The 25,957-nt window shown below is 39.2% G+C and overlaps 1 protein-coding gene across 13 annotated transcripts in view; it reads right to left on the minus strand.

The window, feature by feature from the left end:
• SYNE2 (spectrin repeat containing nuclear envelope protein 2) overlaps window positions 1-25,957 on the minus strand; it is a 374,347-nt gene that overhangs the window by 172,119 nt on the left and 176,271 nt on the right. For all 13 annotated transcript variants that reach the window (XM_021941295.2, XM_021941294.2, XM_021941291.2 and 10 more), the window contains exons 44-48: window positions 23,777-23,941; window positions 22,455-22,796; window positions 7,121-7,276; window positions 5,122-5,387; window positions 1,337-3,440 (exon numbers count right to left, since the gene is read on the minus strand). In XM_021941295.2, the coding sequence (XP_021796987.2) occupies window positions 1,337-3,440; window positions 5,122-5,387; window positions 7,121-7,276; window positions 22,455-22,796; window positions 23,777-23,941 (3,033 nt within the window). The remainder of the gene's footprint in view (window positions 1-1,336; window positions 3,441-5,121; window positions 5,388-7,120; window positions 7,277-22,454; window positions 22,797-23,776; window positions 23,942-25,957) is intronic.

Here is a 25,957-nt window from a genome sequence, read left to right on the forward strand (position 1 = left end):
CTGTATTAAAATTCAAGTGGAGAAATACTCAAATTACTCATTTATTACAAAAGTATTTAAGGAATATAAGTTCATAATACTTCATATTTCCATAGCATTTACACCTATCAAAATATTCCAAATATAGTATCTCTCAATAACTCTTCAAATTAGAAAAGGGAGTTAATTTCCCCTTCTATAAATTTAATGTGATCAATCTGAAAACACTATGTATGGCATTATATTCAGCACAGTGTGAATTTCAATGATGCCTAAGATAGCCTCTCTATCAAAAGGAAGGGAATGGAGTATGCTGGAGTCACTTTCCAACACAGGTGAGCAAATAATCACAATTTACTCAACTCTGCTGCTATAGCATGAAAACAAATACACTCAATACAAAAACAAATGGCTATATTCCAATAAAACTTCATTTATAAAAACCAGGCACTGTGGGAAGGATTTGGCCCATGAGCCTGAATATGATGTTCCCTGCTCCGGTTCTGTTACTGTTCTCAGGACTCTAAGAAAAATCTTCATGTTTCTAAACTTCAATTTCCTTATTTTTAAACGGGGCTAATAATAGCACCCATCTCACAGAGTTGCTATGAAAATTCAACCTGAAATTTTTAGCACAGTGCCTCCAACACTGTAAGTTCTACATAAATGTTAGTTATTATTTGGTGTTCTTCCCTCTACACTGTAATTCTTCCATTATATCTTACTACCTCTAAAAACAAAACAGAAAACAAATTTTAAAAAATGCTCTGAGCTCAAGAGAGACTACGAGGAAACCAGAAATAAAGGAGTCAGATTTGTCCTTTTCTAAACTAGGAGGCACTGCATTTAAATGCAGTATGAGTCAGGATTACAAACCAGTTCACTGTAATTTTTGAAAATGGCTATCTTTCTGTAGAGAATTTCCGTGTAGAACCTGTAGCTTCTTTAGAACTACGGACATTAGCAAAACAGAAAATCACAAAATAAAAATAGATGCACTAACTGCCCAATTTTATTTTATTTTACTTATTTATTTTTTTTTGAGACAGAGTCTCACTTGGTCACCCAGGCTGGAGTGCAGTGGCAGGATCTTGACTCACTTCCGCCACCCTGGTTCAAGTGATTCTTGTACCTCAGCCTCCCGAGTAGCTGGGATTACAAGTATGTGCCACCATACCCAGCTAATTTTTTGGGTTTTTTTTTTTGTATTTTTAGTAGAGATGCAGTTTTGCCATGTTGGCTAGGCTGGTCTCTACCTGGCCTCAAGTGATCTGCCAGCCTTGGTCTCCCAAAATGCTGGTATTACAGGCATGAGCTCCCGCACCCAGCCACTAACTGTCCAATTTTTAAAACTTACTGTGCGCAAATCAATGCTTGTGTTAAGCTGCATCTGAAGATCTTCAAACTCACGTAGTTTTGTCTCCACATCACTCGCTTCAGAAGACTTTTCTTCTTCTCTTTGCTTATCAATAGCAGTCACAGCTTTAATACTGCACATTTCTGTCCAAACTTGCTCGTGAAATGCTTCACAATTGTCCTTTTCATTTTGAATATGTTTAATTTCCAAATTTATAAGTAAAGGCTGCTGTAATTGAGATTTTATCTGATTTAAAACATGTAAGGAAGTTTCTAGTTTGTCCTGAAAATTCTTTTCATCCAATTCTTTTGGTGAGAGTTCTAATACCATGTTTTGGAGAACTTTGTATAACTTATCATTTTCTTCAGCATTCAGCTTTATTTGTAGTATTTCTTTCTCTTTGAATGAGTCATCAAAGACCTTATTTTCATTTAATTTCTTTATTATCTCATCACATAAACACTTGGCTTTCTCAATTCTCTGACTTAAAATTTGGGCATTGAGCAATCTGCTTTCTGGAGAGCTATCAGGAGCTTTTAGTACTACTTCAGTCATTTTCTTAATTTGCAAATCAATAGCTCTCATTTTACTTAGTAATGCCTGATATTTGCCATGTTCTTCCTCAAATGTGTCCAACTGCTTAATTTTTTCTTCAAGTTCCTTTTCTTTTTCAAATACTTGGGTTTGTAATTGGTCAAGTTGTGAAAAATCCCAGTTTAGTCCAATATAGTCAAACACTTTTTTAAGTTTCAATACCTGTAAGATGCAACACTTAATAGCGGTGAGTCTGTCTTTAAGATTATAGATCTCCTCTTTAACACCTTTATTTACTTCTTGATTAAGTAGTAGTTCATTGTGCTGTATACTGTCAACCTCCTCCTGAAGCGCTGACGTTTTTTCACGGAATTCTCTGCAAAACTTTATCTGGTGTTCTACTTCATTACATTTATTCTGAATTAATCTTTGTATTCTGTTGGTCCTAATCTTAAGGTTTTTCAACTGATCATCCAGAAATAATCTTTCAAACACATTAAGCTCCTCATAGATGTTTGTTAGTTCCTGAAGATGTGTTGAGATTCCACTGTCAATTTCTTGCAATTCCTTCTGAGATGCCTCCAAAGTAACATGGTGATGTTTTAGTTCAGCTTCCGTGGCAGTTGTCTCCACTCTGGGAATTATCAGTGCTTCACTTTCTTGAACCATAAGTTGCAACTTCCTTATTATCGCAAAAAAATTGCTTCTTTCTTCCAACTTAAATTCTAATTGCTGTGATCTTTGAGTTGATTTTAAAACCAGCATTTGGTATTGATTCCGTAAGTCCTCTAGGGTATTATTTAAATCACTGCCCTCATAGGTTGTAAGGCTAGGAACCTTATCTTTGACCTCTTCAGCCAACGATTCCACAGACTGCTGCCTAGCTAGAATGCCATCATGTGTCACTTTGCACTTTCTGATCTGTGAAAGAATGTCATCTGGGAGAAGGGAAATGGAGGGAATAAGTTCGCCCAACAAATTCTTGGCCCATAAGATAGTCTCTTTCATCTTGTTCCTTTTGTCACACTTCTTAATCTGATTTTCTGCTTCTAAGTGTAATGGCTCCAGTGTTTCCCATTGTTTCTTCAAGTTATTTATTCCATCCTCCAAAATCTTCTTTTCTTTTTCTCCCCAAATCCTCTTCATCTGAAGTTCAGCTTGCCCCTTTAAAACAGAAAATCCATGCTTGGTAGCCTGGAGGTCAGTGGTCAAGGCAATCATGCTTTGGTTCAATGCCTGTTCTTCTGGAGACTTCAGCCTTAAGTGTAGATGTTGCTGCTGCTGTTGCAGAGAAATCTCAATGTCCCGTATCTTATTCATGAGGGCTGTAAATTCATCATATTCCACTACCTGCTGAGAATACTTCTTTTGAATCTGTTGTTCCATTTGTTCCCAACCATGTTCAAGTTGCTTAATCTGGCTTTCTAACAATTTCTTATCCATGTCAGTCACATGGTTTGATAAATTCTCCCATTTGATTTTCAAGTTGCCTAAAGAATCTTTCTCTTTTTCTATGGATGCTATGAATTTTTTAATTTTGTCCAGATACGTTACACTGTCCAGTGATCCTCTAGAAAAAGAATAAAAATAGAGCTTAATATTTAATGCTTATTCTACATTAAAATATGGATAAATATCATTAGAAGAAATTAATTCTGCTCTAAATTCACAGAAAAAATTAGGCTGTCTGTAAAAATAATCTATCCTTAAAATAAAAATCAGAATCTTGTTTACTGTGGCTTTCACTTGTAGAAAACTCTCTTATAAAATGAGTATCTTGGCTTTTACTTTGAGTGAAAAAAAAAAAAAAAAAGAAAATGAGTATCCTAAAAATGAATAGCCACAGGAAAAAAATGAAGAGTGAAGGGAAAAACGTACATAAAAATATTCTGTAAACTGTAAAGTGCTTGTAAAAAGGTTAGTCTAGGACTGAGAGATATTACCATAATATCCAACTCCCTTGTCATCTTTCCAACAAAGGGAAAGATACTGAAGAAAAAGCTGTAATCATCAAGCTAACCTAAAATTGTTTCCTCAAGGGCTATTACTGAAAGTAAACCCCAATTAAATGCAAGAATAAACTAAACGTTTTTTTTTTTTTTTTTTGAGACAGAGTCTCGCTCTGTCACCCAGGCTGGAATGCAGTGGTGTGATCTCGGCTCACTGCAACCTCTAACCTCCCAGGTTCAAAAGATTCTCCTGCCTCAGCCTCCCGAGTAGCTAGAATTACGGGTGTGTGCCTGGCTAATTTTTTTTGTATTTTTTAGTAGAAACAGGGTTTCACCATGTTGGCCAAGCTGGTCTCGAATTCCTGACCTTACGTGATCCACCTGCCTCAGCCTCCCAAAGTGCTGGGATTACAGGTGTGACCAACCACATTTGGCTTAAAATAAACTTTTTAATAATGAGAAAATATTTACATATGAAGACTAAATTTAATGCCATTTGCCATCATTTTCAAAGCCAAAAGGAGTGCATATATTTTAAAAGAAACCATTCCAATACATATATATTCAATATATACCAAACTATTTAACTAATTATGCTGATACTAAACAATTACATATGTTTCTCTCCCCTGCCCACATGGTTTAGAATTCTTGACAAAAATAATAGTGAATTCCATAGAACATAAATCTATTTTGTAGATATTTATAGCATGAATTGTTTCATCAATTACTTTGTAAAACATATTCAATGATTTAAATTATTTTTTGCATGAAACCCACAGTTTCCTCAAATGGCTTCTGCTATGGTCTGAATGTGCATCCCTTAAAATCCACATTTTGAAACCTAATCACCAACGTAATAGCACTAAGAGTTAGGAACTTTAAGGAGTGATTAGGTCATGAGGGTGGAGCCCTTATGAATAGGAGTACAGCCCTTATAAAAGAGACTCCAGAGAGCTGCACGGCTCCTGCTACCATGTGAGGACACAGCTAAGACGTGCCATCTGTGAACTGGCAGGCCCTCGTCAGACGCTGAATCTTCTGCTGCCTTGATCTTGGACTTCCCACCCTCCAAGGCAGTAAGAAATGATTTTCTGCTTTTTTATAAGCCACTTAGTCTGCAGTATTTTGTTACAGCAGCCCAAACAAAGACAGCATCCATACGAAATAAATTTCCATTCTGTGGTTTTAAAATCATAATATCCTTTCACAAAATAAACTCTTAAAACCCTGGGCCTGTCCAAGGTGGCAGATGGTTGTGCTTGAATAAAAGGAATACAAGTCCTAAATGCTTACACTTACACTTTTAGACTTTCCTTGTCTGTCAACAAGGCTTTCACTGAGGATTCAACTGCAGCGAGGTGTTCCTGAAAATCTCCGAGGAGACAATATTGGCTTTCTTTGTTTTTCTTCAAAGTAATAAGTGCCTGAAGCAAATTGTCCAAGGGCTGTGCCGAATATCCTGTATTGTGAAGAACCAAGGCCCTAGTTTCTGTTTTGTTAAGACATTCCATTTGTTCCAGTGGCTTAATGGCTGCTTTCTTTGCTTCCAACTGGGTATATAATTCCTAAAAATAAGTCAAACAGATCAGTCAATAAACACTCACTTATTTATGCATTAATTCATTCATCTTCTTTCCTCTTTGAGATAACACACTCTATCTCAAGAAGAGGGTAACTCATTTGCACACAGGGTAACTAAAGTTGTAACCTTTAAAAATTATTGTTATTTTGTCACTCAGGCTGGAGTGCAGGGTGCAGTCATAGCTCACTGTAACCTAAAATTCCTGGGCTCAGGTCTCCCACCTCACCCTCCCACATAGCTAGGACTACAGGTGCATGTCACCACACCCAGATAATTTTTTTATTTTTATTTTTGTGGAGCCAAGAGTCTTGCTATATTGCCCAGGCTGGTCTTGAACTCTTGGCCTCAAACAGTCTTCCTAGCTCAGCCTCCCAAAGGACTGGGATGACAGGCATGAACCACCATATCCCTAATATTTAAAAGGTTTTTCTTCCCAAGAATCATGTTAAAATCTAGTCTAAAATTCACCATCGGGCCGGGCGCGGTGGCTCAAGCCTGTAATCCCAGCACTTTGGGAGGCCGAGACGGGCGGATCACGAGGTCAGGAGATCGAGACCATCCTGGCTAACACAGTGAAACCCCGTCTCTACTAAAAATACAAAAAATTAGCCGGGCGTAGTGGCGGCGCCTGTAGTCCCAGCTACTCGGGAGGCTGAGGCAGGAGAATGGCGTAAACCCGGGAGGCGGAGCTTGCAGTGAGCCGAGATCGCGCCACTGCACTCCAGCCTGGGGACGACAGAGCGAGACTCCGCCTCAAAAAAAATAAAATAAAATAAAATTCACCATTGGTCCAGCATTTAATGTAAATTAGATCACTCTATTATCTTAAAGAGTTCTGCAATATCTAAAGGGAGATTCATCTTAATTTTATTATTTACATACATCACCCATCTTTCCTATTTTAGATGCGTGTTAATGGCATGGATCGTTTATAGTTTGCTGCTTCTTTGTTTTTTTTTTTTTTTAGAGACAGGATCTCACTCCATCATCCAGGCTGGAATGCAGTGCCACAATCTTACCTCACTGCAACCTTGAACTCCTGGGTTCAAGCGATCCTCCTGTCTCAGCCTCCTGAGTAGCTGAAACTACAGGCACACACCATCTTGCCTAAATAATTTTTGTATTTTTTTGATAGAGATGGGGTCTCACAATGTTGCCCAGGCTGGTCTCCAACTCCTAGACTCAGGCAATCCTCCCGCCTCAGCCTCCCAAAGTGCTGGGATAACAGACATGAGCCACCATGTCTGGCTGCAGTTTCACTTTTTAAAATATGGCCGTGTATTGGATTTTTAGAGTATACAGCTGGAAGCCCATAAATACATAAACATAACTATGTAAACACAGATGTAAAAACAAAGGTGGAGGAACCTCATCGCACTGATTGTTAGGAAAAATACATTTGTCAAAATCAGAAGAATATATACTTGTAAGAAAAGGAATGATGGCAAGTCAAAATCTCCAAATTTTGTCACTAAGTTTTTAGGAACTTTGTGAAACAGAAAGAAGACTAATGTTCATTAAACTCTTCTACTTTCTAAATGGAAAGATTTATACAACTTACTTAGTACATAATTATATAGTTACCAAATTGATCATCAGGCAAAGGTTAAATAAGACTTTTCACTCTGTACAAGCAAGTTTTTGGCAATTAAAATATATTGTATTGCACTGGATAAATGATGCAATCATGTTGTCAGTGTTTTTATGTTTCCATACCTCTATCTCTTCTAATTGTTCATTTCTTAACATAATATCTAATTCTAAAGGTTGATTTTGCAGCTCATTGACTTTCTGCTCATCGTCAGTGTTTTTCATGCTTTCTTGAGCATTGAGAGAAAGTTGTTTTGACATAATCACTTCCACAGCTGAATCCTGAAATATATAAAAAGATTAATTCCTGAATAGTCTACTTTCCAAATAAATACTGTTTATTTTTCTCTATGAAAACATTCCAGTTTCTTCTGTTTACTTGGATTTATAGACTTTAAAAGTATATTTGGGCACTATGAAATGTGATTTTTCCATATAATAATGCCTATGTTGGTCTTACCCCAAGATGAAACCTTTTGTGATAAAGTAGTATAGGATATAGCATTGCTCAATTGTATATTGAAGCAAAATCTATAGTCTTAAAGACAGAAAAAATATATTTTAAAAAAACCCAAAAGTGTATGCTTTAGTGTTCACCAGGATACAGTGAGCAGGGCAAATAATAGGCATTTGTTGTTACCTACTGGTAGTTTAAAATAAGTGGCTAGATGGAGGTAACACCAAGGATTTGTGATATTAATTATAGTGACAGGAGGCAGTCAAATGCCTAGACAGATAGGGGCAAGTCCCCGGTGAAACCCCGCCTCCATGCCAATTTTTGGACAGTTTAAAGCCTGAAAGTCAAGCTACAAGTTAATTCCTAAGACGAACCGAAAACTTGTCCTCCTGTTTGGCACACTTTCCTCTGATTGATCCCCACCCTTCCCTTATTTTACATATACCTACCCTTTCCTAATGGGTTTTCTACACTGTTATGCTTTCCTTTGAGTGGAGTCTTCGCTTTAACCTTTTTCGCATAATTATAAACCAATCAGCACACACTCCCTATCCTGGGCCTATAAAGACACCAGAATCAGTTGGTAGAGGAGGAGATGGCCTGACTTCAGGGGAGAGACAACCTGACTTCAGGGAAGACAATCTGCCCTTCCCATCCCCCATTCAGCTTTCCTCTCCACTGAGAGCCATTTTCATCGCTCAATAAAATTCTTGGCCTTCACCATCTTTCAATCATCCACGTGACCTCATTCTTCTTGGATGCTGGACAAGAGCTTGGGACCCACCAAGCATGGGTACCCAGAAAGGCTGTCACACCGGCCCTTTGCCTTTGCAGGTGGAGGGCGGCTACCCCACACGACTAGGCAAGCGGACAGCTGAGCTACTAACACACCACCATCTGCAGACAGCAGAACTAAAGGAGCGCCGTAATACCCCTTTCTAGGGCTTCAGGATCACGGGCACCTCACCCAGGAGCCACTGCGTTCCCCTCAAGGTGACATGCCTGATCTGGCCACAGGCCCCACACAGAGCTTGTTCCTGTCTTGGCACCCAGAGCAGCTGGCCAGATCCTGTGCTCGCTTGCTCACACGCTCCCTCCTGTAAGGGGTTGAGCACAGTGGACCAAGTAGACGGGGCGCCCCTTTTACGAGTCTGGTGAAGGGGCCGAGAAAAATTCTGTATCATTAAGAATAAATTGGCCAGCCACAGTGGCTCATGCCTATAATTCCAGCACTTTGGGAGGCTGAGGTAGGCGGATTGCTTGATCCCAGTCAAGGAGTTCACCATGGGCAACACGGTGAAACCCCATCTGTACAAAAAAATACAAAAATTAGCTCAGCGTGGTGGCACGCATCTGCAGTCCCGCTACTCAGGAGGCTGAGGTGGGAGGATCACTTGTGCCCAGCAGGCTGAGTCTACAGTGAGCCATGATTGCGCCACTGCACTCCAGACTGGGTGACAGTGAGACCCTGTCTCAAAATCATTTTGATTTCAAAAAAAAGAAAGGATAAATTATGTCTTAAGCCAATCAGTAGTAATAATTCAAACCTAGGTAAGGCAGAACAAGTTATATATGAGGTAATTTGACCTTTTCTGAAAGCTTTAAGAACTTGAGGTTCTCAATAGGACACAGAGAGACAATGCATCTGCATTCACTTGCTTATTCTTTCAATAAATATTTGTGGAGCCCTGAGATGTACAAAGCACCATGGCAGTAATTTTAAAAGATGTCCATAATTTTGCTAAGGCACTCGTTTTTATTTTCAGGTTACTTTATATACGAAAAATCATTTAATTGTGCTATATACTTTCATGTCCATAGAATCTTTGAGGTATCAAATTTGTGAATAAAACATGTCCACATCCCCAAATAAGGTAGAAATTGATGTCTTAAAAATACTCTCTAGATATATTGTAAGATGTTAACGATAGGGGAAACTGGGTGCAGGGGTGTAAAGGAACTTTTTGTATTATCTCTGCAACTTCTCTGTAACTGTAAAACTATTCTAAAATTAAAAGTTCATTTAAATAAAACATATTGTCAGGAGCTTCACCACTTTTAACTGGAAAGAGAATTCCATTGTCCAGAGCTACTGGTTTTGAAGTACTTAATTGGCATTTAGCATAAGTCACTTCTTCTAAAAGGCTGCAAATTACTGAAATAATTTTGTAAATTTCCTCAGGTTCCAACAAGGTATTGAGGGACACTGTGGTGAAAATCTACAGCTAGGGCAGCAGCATCTCACAGGGGAAAGATCCAGGAAGTCTATGAGAAGAGAGGTGCCACACCTCAGGTTTCACTGACCAGTAGGTGCTTTCTGCCTATGAGCCAGTCCTATGAGCTAGATAGTTGTTTCCTTTCTATCTGATGGTTGCTATTTCCTAGAGGACCCCTAGAAATACATCCTGGGCCCCAGAGAACCTGCACTAAAAGCCTAGATACTCGACCTGAGGAACACTTTATCTGTTATTCTTCATCTACTAAGATTGCAGAACCCTTAGTCTCTCTTATCTGATGATCCAGTACCTGAGGACTATGGTTACACAACAGAAAAGTAACATTTCTAACAACTGCCTTTAGTAGTCAGAAAAAGGATGCTCGAAAACCTGAAATTACCCCCAAAAGTTCAATTGTTTACCAACTCCCAAAGCCATGTTTCTAACTTGGCAGAAAAGCCAACAGAATCCCTTGAACGAATATTTCAAATGTAAAAGGTCCTTTGCTTGTGACAGAGAGGTTAGAACACAGACTCCAGGTCCTGACAGGCTCCTGGAACGATTCTTTCATTACCAGGCGTCTTTTGCTCACCACCCTTTCCTCCATTTTAATTTTACTTTGCACGTTCATTTGAAACGTTTTATTTTAATAAGTAAAATATTTCATATGAACCTTAATAAAATATAACTGTATCAGTCCATTTGCACACTGCTGGTAAAGACATACCTGAGACTGGGCAATTTAAAAAAGAAAGAGGTTTCATTGGACTTACAGTTCCATGTGGCTGGGGAAGCCTCACAATCATGGCGGAAGGCAAGGAGTAAGTCACATCTTACATGAATGGCAGCAGGCAAAAAGAGAGAGGTTGTGTGGGCAAACTCCCGTTTTTTAAAACAATAAGATCTCATGAGACTCATTCACTATCACGAGAATGGCGCAGGAAAGATCCACCCCCATAATTCAATCACCTCCCACCAGGTTCCTCCCACGGCACGTGGGAATTGTGGGGCTTACAATTCAAGATGAGATTTGGGTGGGGGACACAGCCAAACCACATCATATTGCCGCTGGCCCCTCCAAATCTCATGTCCTCACATTTCAAAACCAATCATGCCTTCCCAACAGTCCCCCAAAATCTTAACTCATTTCAACATTAACCCAAAAGTCCACAGTTGAAAGTGTCATCTGAGACAAAGCAAGTCCCTTTGCCTATGAGCCTGTAAAATCAAAAGCAAGCTAGTTACTTCTTAGATATAATGTGGGTACAGGTATTTGTTAAATACAGCTGTTCCAAATGGGATGAATTGGCCAAAACAAAGGAGTTACGGGGCCCATGCAAGTCTGAAATTAAGCAGGGCAGTCAAATTTTAAAACACCAAAATGATCTCCTTTGACTCTAGGTCTCATATCCAGGTCATGCTGATGCAAGGGATGGGCTCCCATGGTCTTGGGCAGCTCTGCACCGGTGGCTTTGCAGGGTACAGCCTCCTTCCCGGCTGCTTTCATAAGCTGGCATTGAGTGTCTGCAGCTTTTCCAGGCAAATAGTGGAAGCTGTCAGTGGGTCTACCATCCTGGGGTCCGGAGGACAGCGCCATTTGCTCAGTGTGGTGGCATGTGTCTGTAGTCCCAGCTACTCAGGAGGCTGAGGTGGGAGGATCACTTGAGCCCAAGAGGCTGAGGCTACAGTGAGCCATGATTGCGTCACTGCACTAGGCTAGGTAACAGTGAGACCACTCCACTCGGTGGTGCCCCAGTAGGGACACTGTGTGGGGGCTCCAATCCCACATTTCCCTTCTGTACTACCCTAGCAGAGGTTCTCTGTGAGGGCCCCGCCCCTGCAGCAAACTTCTGTCTTGGCATCCAGGTGTTTCCATACATCTTCAGAAATCTAGGCAGAGGTTCGCAAACCTCAATTCTTGACTTCTGTGTACCCACAAGCTCAACGCCACGTGGAAGCTGCCAAGACTTGGGGCTTGCACACTCTGAAGCCACAGCCAGAGCTGTTCTTGACTCCTTTTAGTCAAGGCTGGAGCACCTGAGACGCAGGGCACATGGTCCCTAGACTGTATACAGCAAAAGGACTCTGGGCCCAGCCCACAAAATCATTTTTTTTTCCATAGGCCTCTGGGCCTGTGATGGGAGGGGCTGCCGTGAAGACCTCTGACATGCCCTGGAGACATTTTCCTGTTGTCTTGGGGATCAGTATTCAGCTTGTTACTTATGCAAATTTCTCCAGCCTGCTTGAATTTCTCCTCAGAAAATGGGTTTTTGTTTTCTATCATATTGTCAGACTGCAAAATTTCCTAACTTTTATGCTCTGCTTCCTTTATAAAACTGAATGCCTTTAACAGCACCCAAGTCACCTCTTGAATGTTTTGTTGCTTAGCAATTTCTTCCACCAGATACCCTAAATCATCTCTCTCAAGTTCAAAGTTCCACAAATCTCTAGGGCAGGGACAAAATGCCACCAATCCCTTTGCTGAAACATAATGAGTCACCTTTGCTCCAGTTCCCAACAAGTTCCTCATCTCCATCTGAGACTACCTCAGCCTGGACCTTATTTCCATTTCACTATCAGGCTTTTGGTCAAAGTCATTCAACAAGTTTCTAGAAAGTTCCAAACTTTCCCACATTTTCCTGTCTTCTTCTGAGCCCTCCAAACTGTTCCAACCTCTACCTGTTACCCAGTTCCTAAGTCACTTCCAAATTTTCAGGTATCTTTTCAGCAATGCCCCACATTACTGGTACCAATTTATGGTATTAGTTTGTTTTCAGGGTACTGATAAAGACACACCCAAGACTGGGCAATTTAAAAAAGAAAGAGGTTTAATGGACTCACAGCTCCACATGGCTGGGGAAGCCTCACAGTCATGGTGGAAGGCAAGGAGGAACATTAGTCACATCTTATGTGGATGGTGGCACGCAAAAAGAGAGAGGCTATGCAGGCAAACTCCGATTTTTTAAAACCATCAGATCTCATGAGACTCATTCACTATCATGAAACAGCGCAGGAAAGACCTGCCCCCCATAATTCAATTACCTCCCACTGGGTTCCTCCCATGACACATGGGAATTGTGGGAGTTACAATTCAGGATGAGATTTGGGTGGGGACACAGCCAAACCATATCATCAACAGACACATATTACTGACCACACAGATTTAAACTGATGTAATTTTCTGTATTAAAAAAAAAAATTTAAAGCCCAATCTCTATCCCTTTTCATCTCTTCCTCTCCAGAACCAGCCACCAAAGTCTATACAACCATTTGTATACTTTCACTACACATGTTAGTATTCATATAACATTGCTTTATGTGTTTTTAATTCTTACTGAAATAGAATCATGGATGTATCATGTCATAACTTGTTTTTTTCCACTCAGCAGTATGTTTGGAGGTTTATCCATGTTAACAGATTATAAATCTAGTTCATTATACTGAATGAATGAAAATGAATTTTTCATCTGTTAGACTACTGTGGACAACAATATTGTTTCCACCTTTTCATATAATAGATAGTGCTGTGATATATACCCTTGTATGATTCTTCTTGTGCATGTGTGGAGTTCTGTAGGATATCTATGTAGAGTAGAGTTAAAAATACTGGTAGTAATGTGCTCCCTTTGATTCTCAATAGAGAGTTATTGATTTATTCTCCACACTGACTTACTGTTTATATTCCTACCAGCATAGTGATAGAGTTCATATTTTCTTTTCTTTTTTTTTTTTAAGACAGGGTCTTGCTCTGTCACCCAAGCTGGAGTGCAGTGGTGTGAACATGGCTCACTGCAGCCTCAATCTCCTAGGTTCAAGTGATCCTCCTGTTTCAGCCTCCCAAGTTGTTGGGACTACAGGCACACATCACCACATCCAGCTAATTTTTAAAAATATTTTCTAGAGTTGGGGTCTTCCATGCTGCTCAGCCTGGTCTTGAACTCCTGGGCTCAAGCAATCTTCCTGCCTCAGCCTCCCAAAGTGCTGGGATTACAGGCATGAGTCAGAGCGCCTGGCCTGAGCTACTCTTCATATGTTCATTGGACATACAAGTCCTAACTTTTGTGATTGCTTTTGCATATCCATTGTCCATTTTTTTTGTGTTCTTAGTGATTTTTGGCTTTTTTTGTATACTGGATGTTAATCTTCTAATAGTTACATGCATTGTCATTATCTTTCAGTAGATTGTCTTTAAACTTTGTGTATGATGTCTTGTGTTGAACAAGAGCTTGCCGGTTTTTTTTTTTTTTTTAAACTATTTTTTTTTTTTTTTGAGACAGAGTCTCGCCCTGTCGCCCAGGCTGGAATGCAGTGGTGCCATCTCGGCTCACTGCAACCTCTGCCTCCCGGGTTCAAGCGATTCTCCTGCCCCAGCCTCCCAAGCAGCTGGGACTACAGGCATGCGCCACTACGCCCAGTTAACTTTTGTATTTTTAGTAGAGACGGGGTTTCACTATATTGGTCAGGCTGGTCTCGAACTCTTGACCTCGTGATCCGCCCGCCTCGGCCTCCCAAAGTGCTGAGATTACAGGTGTGAGCCACCACGCCCAGCCAAGAGCTTGCTGTTTTAATCTAGTGAAAATTTATCTCTCTTTTCCTATTGAAGCTTGTGGTTTTAGGGCCTGTTTAACAAAGTCTTCTACGCCCCAAGATCACAAACATGTTCTTTCATATTCTCTTGTAAAGATTTACATTTTTTCTCTTCACATTTAAGCTTTTCTTTAATATATTTTGTTTGAAGTTTGACATAGGTAAACTTTCAGTCTTTGTCTCAAAATGTATTTTGCCTCATTCTAGAATGATAATTCAGCCAGGTTGACAGTTACTTTCTCCTAGGTTGACAGCTCCTTGAAGATCTCATTTGTACCTTCTGACTTTCCATATTGAGAAATTTATTATTGACATACTTGTTTTATTAGAGGTCATCTTTTTTCTCTAGTTGCCTTTAAGATTCTTCTTTTTGGCCCTGGTGTTTTACTATTTTAACTACAATGCTTTTAGATAAGAGTTTATTTTTATTTAGTCTGATCAAGGCTCTCTGTTCTTCTTGAAACAAGATTTATATTTTTGCTCAATTTTGGAAAATTCTAAGTTTTGCCTTTCCTCCAATCTCTCTATTCTCTCCTCCTAAAGCTCTTGTCAGAAATGTGTTCAATCATTGCAGTATAGCCTCTGGCTCTCTTAAAATTCCTTCCTATTTTCTGTCATATATATATGACATACATATGTATAAACATATACACACATATATGTATATACATACATATACATATATACACACATATATACATATATACGTATATACACACATACACATATATACACATGTGTATATACACACATACACACACTTTTTTTAAACCTCACCTCTACAGTAGAGGGTACATCTCTCTATAGATGATGGATTTTGTGATAATTTTCTCAGTCATATATTCTAAGTCTCTTCAGACTCTGTCAAATTTGCTGCTTAATTTGTCCAGAACAATCTGCATTCAATGACTTTTTTGGTTGTTTGGTGGAAGTCCCTTATGATTCCTCAAAGTACGGTATTCTTTCCCTTTGATTTCAATTTCTTCTTTTTTTAATCACTAATCATTTTAAACACATTATGGTAAAATATCTTTCAGATTGCTGCATTATCTCACTTTCTTACAGTATTCTCTCATTTGATGTGATGAGTACTCCTCCTTGTGGTAGAGTGTTCCTTTGTGTTATTTATTTATTTATTCATTCATTCTTACTAATTATTTGTTATCAGACTTTCTTCTTTTAACGTACTTGTGGGAATCTCTTTGGCCTGACTGTAGGTAGGTAGGTAGACAGACACACAGATTAGAGACTGACTGTCATGTTAATTTCTTGGCTAGACCTGCTCCACAATGCAAATTAGTATAAACTCAGACTCAAAACCTGCTTAAGATGTAGGGTTGATTGAGGTTTCTCATGCAAGACCTCTTATTTCTATATGTAACTGGAAAAAGAAGCTTCCTAGTCCTTTCTCCGACTTGAGATTTTCCTGGTTTACTTTTCCCCAGAGGTACAAGCTTTTCAAGGGCCCGTGTCTATTCTGGAGTATCTACCAATGCACAGCCTCTCATGGAGTCTTTATAAATTCTAAGCCCCTGGACACCTAATCCTTTCCCTTCTCCCTGCTCCTGAAATTTCTCTATTTAAAAAAGAAATTATGGTTAGCATAAACTCCAAGACAAAGTATAATTTTAAACAGTGTACTAAAGCATACATATTGAGCTTCTGAGCATAAATAGAATGTTGAAAGTTAATAATAAATTTAAAGTGGAAAATGACCATTCTATCAAAGCATGGCTGGGTTACATGGCCAACAACGTTTACTCTTTTTTTCCAAATGTTGCTTTTTTTAAACACGTATCTTTCCTTTCATTTGGGTCTGTTTGGAAAGGAATAGGAGGTGAGAAGAATATCATCAACTCCTCCTAAGGGCAAGACCAAGACATTTTCATCTTTATATCCCCTGACTCACAAAGTAAACATTCCACTTCAGCATTGAAAACACTGAGCTCTAAATGACTGAGCATGATCTCCAGCTTGGCTAATATGTTAGCACAGTCACAAGGGGCAAGTCAGTGACAGCTTCACTATCCCTTTTCCCATTCAGGGGCTACAGCCCATGGCTGTGGTAACTTTGTGACAGGCAGAAACCTAAATCCAATACTTGTAACCTGGCAACAATGGGGCAGAGTGTCATACCAGCTCTAAAGGATGTATTTCTTTCTTCTCTACAGCTTTACAATATAAAGCAGTGAAAAACAACTCTTTGCATAAGCATACATCATCACCATTAGAGACAAAACCAAAAGCCAGATCAACACAGTCTCAGAGGCTGCCAGTTTCTCTTAGTATAACATCTAAAATGTTAATGTGACCCGTGAGGCACAGCCAGCCACACCTATCTCTCGGGCCTCATCTCTGTCACTCTCCTCTGCCATCTGCCTCTATGTTGTAGCCACGGTGCTCCTAGTCAGCTTCCGAAATTCCTCATGCTCTCCCCCACCAAAAGAGGAACAGTATTTCTGTCAAAAATGCTCTCCACACCCAGCCCTGAGCTCTGTTAACTCCAACTGACACTTCCAGTCTCTCTTCCAATGCTGCTTCCTGGGAGCTCTCTCTGACACCGCAGTGTAGGTCAGATTTCTTGGTAAAAGACTATCATGGAACTAGGTTCCTTCCTTCGGTTCCTGTAATTAGATTTTCATTGGGATAATTAGTTGATTAATGTGTATCCCCCATCTAGATTAGAAGCTCTATGAGAACAGAGACCATGTCTATGTGGGGATGCTATTCACTGCCTCATTCAATGAATTTAAACTGAGCAGATGTACAGAAGAATTGAAACCAGAAAATTTAAACCAGAATAAGAATTTTACTCAGTCATCCATTTCCAATTTAAATAGTATATTTGTCTTTGGCCTGCAGGTGACTGGGAAAAAAAATAAAAAAAATTTTTTTTAAATGTGTGGGTTATAGAGTAAAATGGAAAGAAACTGAGGGTCTGTCAATGTAGCAGTTGTTGACCAGACATCTGTCAAGAATGATACAAATAGGGTGGCCAGGGGTGGTGGTTCATGCCCGTAATCCCAGCACTTTGGGAGGCCAAGGTGGAAGGGAGGATTGCCTTAGCCCAGGAGTTTGAGACCTGCCTGGGCAACATGGCGAAACCCCGTCTCTACCAAAAATACAAAATTAGCTGGTGTGGTGGTACACACCTGTGATCCCAGCGACTTAGGAGGCAGGTGGGGAGGATCGTTTGAGTCCAGGAGGCAGAGGTTGCAGTGAGCCAAGATGGCGCCACTGCACTCCAGCCTGGGCGAGAGAGGGAGACCCTTTCTCCAAACAAACAAACAAACAAACAAAAAACAAAAAAGAATGATAGAACAGGGTTTGGCTGGGCTGAAAGAGTGGAGAAAGTTGAAAACATTCTTAGAATAGGGGAGTTGATTTTTTTTTAAGTTAAAGAAGAAAAAGAGGAAAAAGAAAGTTTGAAACAAATGCCGGGATTTGTATTCAAATGGAACAAGGTATCCATGAGAACTCTAAATAGAGTCCCCTGAGGTCAGTCAGCACATTAGCCTATTAAAGGCTTTAAAAGGTCACACAGTAAAGAAAACCTGTTTGAATTTGTTTAACCCTACATTCCTCAAACTTTTTTGGATCTGAATTTTCCACTCATATAACACATTTTGTAAAATGAAATAGTAAAGTTCTGAGCATCAGACTGAAGATAGATAGGATGCCTTCAAGACCACTCTGGGCGACATAGTAAGACTGGGTCTCTACAAAAAAAAAATACAAAAATTAGCTGGGCATTGTGGTACATGCCTGGAGTCCTAGCTACTCAGGAAGCTAAGGCAGGAGGATGGCTTAGGGTTAGGAACTCAAGGCTGCAGTGAGCTATGACTGCACTATCACTACACTCCAGCCTGGGTGGAGTCAGACCCTGTTTCTAAAATTCATAAAAAATAAATAAAGGATGCCTAGGTTCTAGTCTTAGCTCTGCTGGACTTCAATTCCCTCACCTGAAATACAAGGGTTAGGTTAGACAATTTCTAAGGTCTTTTTAGCCTGAGATTTTACAACTTTGGAGCATGTTCTCAAATGCATGTTGTTTATTATACATGGAAACAAACAAACAAACACGCACAATGTAAGTTGTTTACCCCATTAAGGAATAAATTTTGGATTGTGAAAATACCTCTGCAGTAAGATGCAAGATTTACATACTGGCCAGAAAGGGCAAAGTAGGACACTGTAGTTGACACATGGCCCAACTATGTGCTCTGTTACAACTTTTTTTTCTACCGAGTTAACAGGATAAACAACATCAGAAATAGACATAATTCACCCCAGGATTGAAAACCCTCCAGTAAGCAGTTTCCTTCTCATTCAAGTTCTGACTCCAGGCTTTGTTCCAGCTCACTCACCCACAGGTAGAGCTTTGCACATTTTGCCTGCATGTGTGATCATCTACCTTCCAAGATTTATCTACAAATGCCTTCTTAAACATCAAATTAGAAATGTTCAGAAACTTCTGAAAAGAACAAAATCAACTCAGAAATGCTAACAATTATGCCAATGATAAGGAAATCAAAGAAGTAATTACAGACAAAAGGTTTTCAGTTTTTAAAAAGCAATTATGTCATGTAGGTTGCTATTTTGGAAGGATGGGGCAAGAAAGATCATTCGATACCAGATAAGCTGTAATGTTGCATTATGATTTTTTAGAAAAAAAATAATATAGAAATGTATGAGTTTCCCTGTTTTTCCTCTTTATCATTTCCCTTTATGGGAACATAAAATCCTAAGAGATGTGACAGTCTTCACTTTTTACCATATCTTAATCTGTTGCTTCACTTAATCTACATAGGAAAGAGGAGACGGAAGGTACTTCTGCCTACTCATATGTAAAAATTCAGAAATACGCATCTATAAAAATATGCAGTATGGTATTGAATCATAAGCACAAATACCTGTCATACTGAATTTTGCAACTTCTTTTGTTTCTAGGTCTGCCTGAACATTTCCAGTATTAAAGAAAAGGTCAACCAAAGGTCCAGATCTACAAAATCACCTGCATTTCATCTGAAATGAAATTCTTGGCAATGGATTCAAATATATACATGCTATGATGGCAATTTTTGGAAATTGCCATCACATTTTCAACAAAACTCTAAGATTAATGACATTTATTAAAGAAACAATAAAAGAAATAAAAACTTGCTAAAAATTCTTCTGGAGTCTATTCAAAATAATCTGATAAAAGCCTCTCTGGATTTCAAAAAGGCATGTGAAGTGAGTATTAATTAGCTATTTAATTAGTGTTAGATTTTAAGCTGTGACAACTATATCCTCATGTTCCAGCAGAATGACTAGCACAAAACAGGTCTCAAGTAATGTTTTTAATGACTAAAGTGCTTATTTTCACTATCACAATGATTTTATATCAAATTTATAATTCAGTAAACTGTGCCTTTATGTGTCCTATGTATTCATCATATTGAGAATCCAGCTTAAGTCCTTAACACAGTTATGTCATTTGTCACATTATACATGTACTTTATTCATCTAAGCATAAATCTGATCTCTTTTGCTAGTTGCTGTTCAACCTTAAAACTGCTCTTGACCTTAATAGACTAATGTTATATAATATTACATACTCTAATATTACATACAAGTAAATACAGCCAGTACTCAGAGAAAATAAGTCACGCAGATACAGAAAAATAGCCATGTTACAAAAGAATAAAGAAACAAAAGGTTACTAGAGAATAAAAACTAGTTATCTGTATCCAGACTTATGAAAATTATTTGAGGACTTCAATTCCTCCATTTGCCTTGAAAAAAACATTTAAATGAAGTATCATAAACTATCAATAACCCTTAAATTTGTATCATAAACTATCAACAACTCTTATCATCCAAGATTAAGTAAAAGCTTTTTTTTTTTTTTTTTTTTTTTTTTGAGACAGGGTCTTGCTCTGTCACCCAGGCTTGAGTGCAGTGGCACAATCTTGGCTCACTACAGTCTCAACCTCCTGGGCTCAAGCAATTCTCCCACCTCAACCTCCCAAGTAGCTGGGACTATAGGCATGTGCCACCCACCTCTGGCTAACTTTTGTATTTTTCTTTGTAGAGACTGGGTTTTACCATGTTGCCCAGGCTGGTCTTGAACTCCTGGGCTCAAGCAATCTATCCACCTCGGCCTCCCCAACTGCTGAGATTACGGCTGTGAGCCACTGCACCCAGCCAAAAACAATTCTTATTTTTAGATTATGATTTTCTATTGAGTTTTGAGGGTTCACAGTCAAAATGGATCTGGGAAGTTAGTTTAAAAGTTGTTAGGCAAGTAACTCCCTTTAGCAAGCTCATGTGTTAGGACTGTGCCCTCTTGTACAACCTATCTCATAGAAAGCACTCAGGTATTTTTCCTTCCTTTTTGACTTTATCATTTTATTTATTTAGAGTCAGGGTGTTGCTCTGTTGCCCAGGCTGAAGTACAGTGACACAATCATGGCTCACTGCAACCTCAACCTTTGGGGCTCATGCAATCCTCCCACCTCAGCCTCTCAAATAATTGGGAACACAGGTGCAAGCCACCATGCCCAGCTAATTTTTACATTTTTTGTAGAGATGGGATCTCCCTATGTTGCCCAGACTGATCTCAAACTCCGGGGCTCAAGTGATACTCCCACTTCAGCCCACCAAAATGCCGAGATTACTGGTGTGAGCCACTAACTCTTGCCTATCTACTGCTATTTAAATACTGTTTTAAAAGTTTCTTTCACACATACAACATCAAGAACATCACTCACTGATCTCTTAATCCTCTAAGACATATTTCCTTTTTAAAAGACTTAGAGAAACCCCGTCTTCTACTAAAAATACAAAATTAGCCAGGCGTAGTAGAGCATGCCTATAATCCCAGCTACTCGGGAGGCTGAGGCGGGAGAATCGCTTGAACCCGGGAGGCGGAGGTTGCGGTAAGCCAAGATCACGCCATTGCACTTCAGTCGGGGCAAAAAGAGTGAAAGTCCATCTCAAAAAAAAAAAAGATTAGAGATAGGGTCTCACTCTGTCGCTGAGGGTGGAGTACAGTGGCACAATCACAGCTCTCTGTAACCTCAAATTCCTAGGCTCAAGTGATCCCCCATCTCAGCCTCCCAAGGAGCTGGGCTAACAGACGTGCACTATCATGCCCGGTTATTAATATTATTATTTTTTGGTAGACAGTGGTCTTGCTCTGTTGCCCAGCCTGGTCTCAAGGGATCTTCCAAGGCCTCTCAAAGTGCTAGGATTACAGATGTGAGCCACCATGCCCGGCCTGACACATTTCCTTAGCAATATCTAACACTGTGGGATTTGTTTAAAAAACTTTCCTCACAGACAGACGCTCCATAGGCATTTCACATTGTTTTACGTATTTTTAGAAAATCCTGCCTGGTTCCTTTAATCTTCCATGCATTTCTGTTCTAGGGAGACAACAAAAGTGCATGTTCTCTTTATTCATGTTGATTACGTACTCCCTAAAAACCTGATGGGAACTCATACCTGAATGTTCTAACCTTCACTATTGTCCCACTGGACCCTGACTGTGAGAAGCTGCGTGCCAGAGAGATCCTCTCAAATATAGTTTACTGGATCTCTCTTTGTGCGATTCCCATTTCAATCTGTAACCTATGAAAAAGCACTTTAGGAGCCACAAGAAATGTATCCATGTAATTGTTTACAGTGAAAACAAGAACACATTCTTCTTTCTTCTCCCCAGGGAAAACTAGGAGCCTAAATGTTGCTATCCTCACACTAAGTGATCTAACAACAGAGGGTTAACACAAGAAGAAAAAGATAAGAAACTATCCTTTCCAACAGTCTCTGATTTCATTATGAAATCAACCCCCCAAAAATTGGGATTTTGGATTTTTTTCCTGAGAAAATAGGTAATGCACATTTTCTTTTCTTTCGCCTTTTCTAATTTGCCTTTGGGCTCTTGACCCAAGAAACGGCATCTGATTACCTATCAGAGAGAAGAACAAACCTAAATTGATGACTGACATTTTAACAGACTGAACAGCAATATTTCACCACTGAAATCCTGGACAATTTTCTAAGAGCTCTTTTTACAAGTAGGCTTCATAAATAGCCAGGACATTGAGGATTTAATTATGAAATCAGAATGCTTGATTCACGACCCTCTTTTCAGAGCCAAATACCTCTTCATTCTCAGACTCACTGTCTTGAAAGTGCAATCACAAGCACTTACCTTGTTTATTTCCCAGTCTTCCTCCAACTTTTCCACTGCAGCTGATTCCTGAGTAGACTCCTGCACATCAGAAGTGGCCTGCTTCTCTCTGCCTGGCAGAGTAAACTTTTCTTTCTTCTCTGTTGAGCGTTTTGATTTGAGAATGCTATTGAGACAACATTCCATCTCCTGCTTAGCAGATTCAAGTCTGTTTTCCAAATCTTTTTGTTTACACTTAAGTGATTTTATATCATCTTTAATAATCTTCTGCCCCACTGAAGATGTATTTTGCTTGACGGATTTTGCTAAAGCTAAAATCTTCTTTAATGTGCCATCTTGTAAACTGAGTCTATTCTCTAGTTCCTATGAGTGGAGAAAAGATTGTTATATCTCCATTCAATTGCCACAAAAGTTAATTGACTTTTGTAAATCACAGAGTACTCTTGCTTCACCAGTGGAAATATTTAAAAACTTAACAACTTGTATCACACAGAAGAAACTTGAGCAAAATGTAAACCCATGTTGCATCTTGGATCAAATTCTCAAATAGGTATTTTAAGATACTAAAATGTTTGCAACAAGTAATTTAGAAAAATTTCACAGCACGGTTCTTACAACACAGGAGGCAATCAATAGATATTCCTTGAATACATATGTTTTGTTCAAGATACGTCTTTGTCATACAATCAAAACACTGAATAATAGGTGCCTATTATGTGAAAAGTATTAAAAAGAATAATCATTTAGAATGTACCCACATGAATCTAATGCTAATATTTAAAACTCAGAGCAAAACTTTGTGTTGATGAGAAATTAATCTAGTGTACTATCTTAAATATAGCAGAAAATCAATATTTAATAAATGCGTAAACAAATATGACTAATTTTAAAACTCTAGACTCAAAAGGAATTTGATGTACTGCAGCAGCTACTTTGAACTAGAATAAGTCCAGGTGAACGATGTACAATTTATCAGTCGTAGTTATCCTAATGGGCTACACAAGAAGCATTCACTCAATCATTCATTCATCCAACTAACAGCCAAGTACTAGGATAGATTTTGAAGTTACATAAAGGAGTAACATACAGGCCTTTCAAGGTCCTACAGTCTAGTGGGTAAAACTGTCTCTGAGGGCCCACCAAGTGAGGGTCAATTCAAATTATAAATGGATTTGTCCACTAAAGAAAGACATCCTCATTTATTATGACTGGTCAGAGCTTTAATTACCTAAGAGTCATCGGAATACCAGTGGAATTTCTGACAGAGGACACTGATTAATTACGTTGTAATTAACATTGATTTTTTTTTTAAATGTCTATCATGTCTGGACACTGTTTAGTACCTGCAGTTTCTGCAATTTTTCCTCAACCGCTATTTGATTCACAGGCTTATCAGAAAAACTGACAAATTCCTTGGAGAAATTGTCCAATGTAGTATTCAGGTCTGTGACGCAAACCTGGTATGAATCATGTTCTCGAACGTGACCTTCCAAGTTTTGCACAGAATCCTAAAAATAAAGCCACAGACAATTTACAAACTATTTCTCTCTGATTTTTTTCACTCACAACATAATTAAATGACTAATAAATAGCTGTTTACAAGTTTCATCTTGAAACAGGAATAGGGCTATAAATTAGAGTTATGATTTTAGAGTTTGAGATATTTCATGCAAAGTCTCCATCTCCCCCCGGCCAAAAATGACTCTTATTGAAAACAATTTGTTTTTTCCATACTTCTTTGCCTTCATTTCCCCTTCATGAAGACAATTTATTTGTCAAGATGTTTATAAAATGAAATACCTACAAATTATATCATTAAATCCTAAACATTCATGATAAAGTAGCTTCCTTAATTATCCTTTGCAATAAAACCAACTACCAATTTCCACACTTGGAAATGAGGCCATATGAGATCAAACTAACCTCAGATTCATGTCTTAAAAATCAAACTCCAAACTTGTGTGTTAGGAAAATGTAATCCTAACTCAAAAGTAAAACTACCTTTAGTTTCTCTCCCTGGGATAGGAAAATACAATGACCACAGCTGATCAAAAAGCAGCAACTACTAAACAATTTACAGAAGAACAGGTCTATCTTAACCCCTGCCCAACTTTTGCTATCTGGACAAGCAGGATTTCTTACCCAGGCAATCTTCACATGGCATCTGGCTTTCAGTGTATGAAAAATTATAAACAGTTCTATTAAAAGAATATACTCCCTCAGGACAAGCTGACATTTTACCTCGTAATTATTATTACTATTATTTTTTGAGACAGAGTCTTGCTCTGTCACCAGGCTGGAGTGCAGCAGTATAATCTTGGCTCACTGCAACCTCCACCTCCTGGGTTCAAGTGATTCTCCTGCCTCAGCCTCCCGAGTAGCTGGGACTACAGGCACCCGCCACCATGCCCAGTAAATTTTTGTATTTTTAGTAGAGACAGGGTTTCACCATGTTGGCCAGGATGGTCTCGATCTCCTGACCTCGTGATCCACCTGCCTCGGCCTCCCAAAGTGCTGGAATTACAGGCGTGAGCCACCGCGCCCAGCCTACCTTGTAATTATTTTACTGAAGATCAGACAGGAAGAGCTGAGGGAGGGGCACTGATAAGAAGGTGGATATAAGATAACTGACATAAACTACTAACAATAGATGACGGATGGATGGATAATACTGACACTGTTACCTTCATAGAGATGCCTGAAAAATCTTAACCCATTCTACCCCTAAAGAGGGGAATTTTGATGAGAGAATATAATATCATCATCAAAGAATACAATAGCAAAATGAGCTGGATTTATTCCTCCATCCTTGAGAGTTAGGATTTTCATCTAAAAATGATAAATTAGGAGCTGGGCGCGGTGGCTCATGCAGGTAATCCGAGCTATTCCAGAGGCTGAGGCAGGAGGATTATATGAGGCCAGGAGGTCTAGACCAGCTTGGGCAACAAAGCGAGACCCCATTACTACAAAAATAAAAAAATTAGCTGGGTGTGCTGGCGCATGCCTGCAGTCCTAGCTACTAGGTAGGCTGATGTGGGAGGATCGCTTGAGCCTAGGAGTTCGAGGCTGCAGTGAACTATGATTGCAACACTGTACTCTAGCTTGGGTGACAGAGCAAGACACTGTCTCTAAAAACAAACAAAAAAATAAATAAACAAGATCAATTAAATTAGAAAGCTCTCAGTTTACCAAGAGAACAACAGGCCAGGTGTGGCTCACATCTATAGTCCCAGCACTTTGGGAGGCCAAAGATTTCAAGACCAGCCTGGGCAAAATGGCAAAACCCCATCTCTAAAAAAATACAAAAATGAGCCAGGTGTAGCGGTGCATGCCTGTAGTCCCAACTACTCGGGAGGCTGAGGCAGGAGGATCACCTGAGTCCACAAAGGTTGATGCTGCAGTGAGCTGAGATCATGCCACTGCATTCCAGTCTGGGCAAAGAGAGAGACCCTGTCTCAAAAAATAAAATAAAATAAAATAAAACAAAATGAACAACAACAGAAAGTTCCACATATGTCTTGCAT

Source organism: Papio anubis, chromosome 7 (genome assembly GCF_008728515.1).
Source record: "Papio anubis isolate 15944 chromosome 7, Panubis1.0, whole genome shotgun sequence".
Taxonomy (NCBI): domain Eukaryota; kingdom Metazoa; phylum Chordata; class Mammalia; order Primates; family Cercopithecidae; genus Papio; species Papio anubis.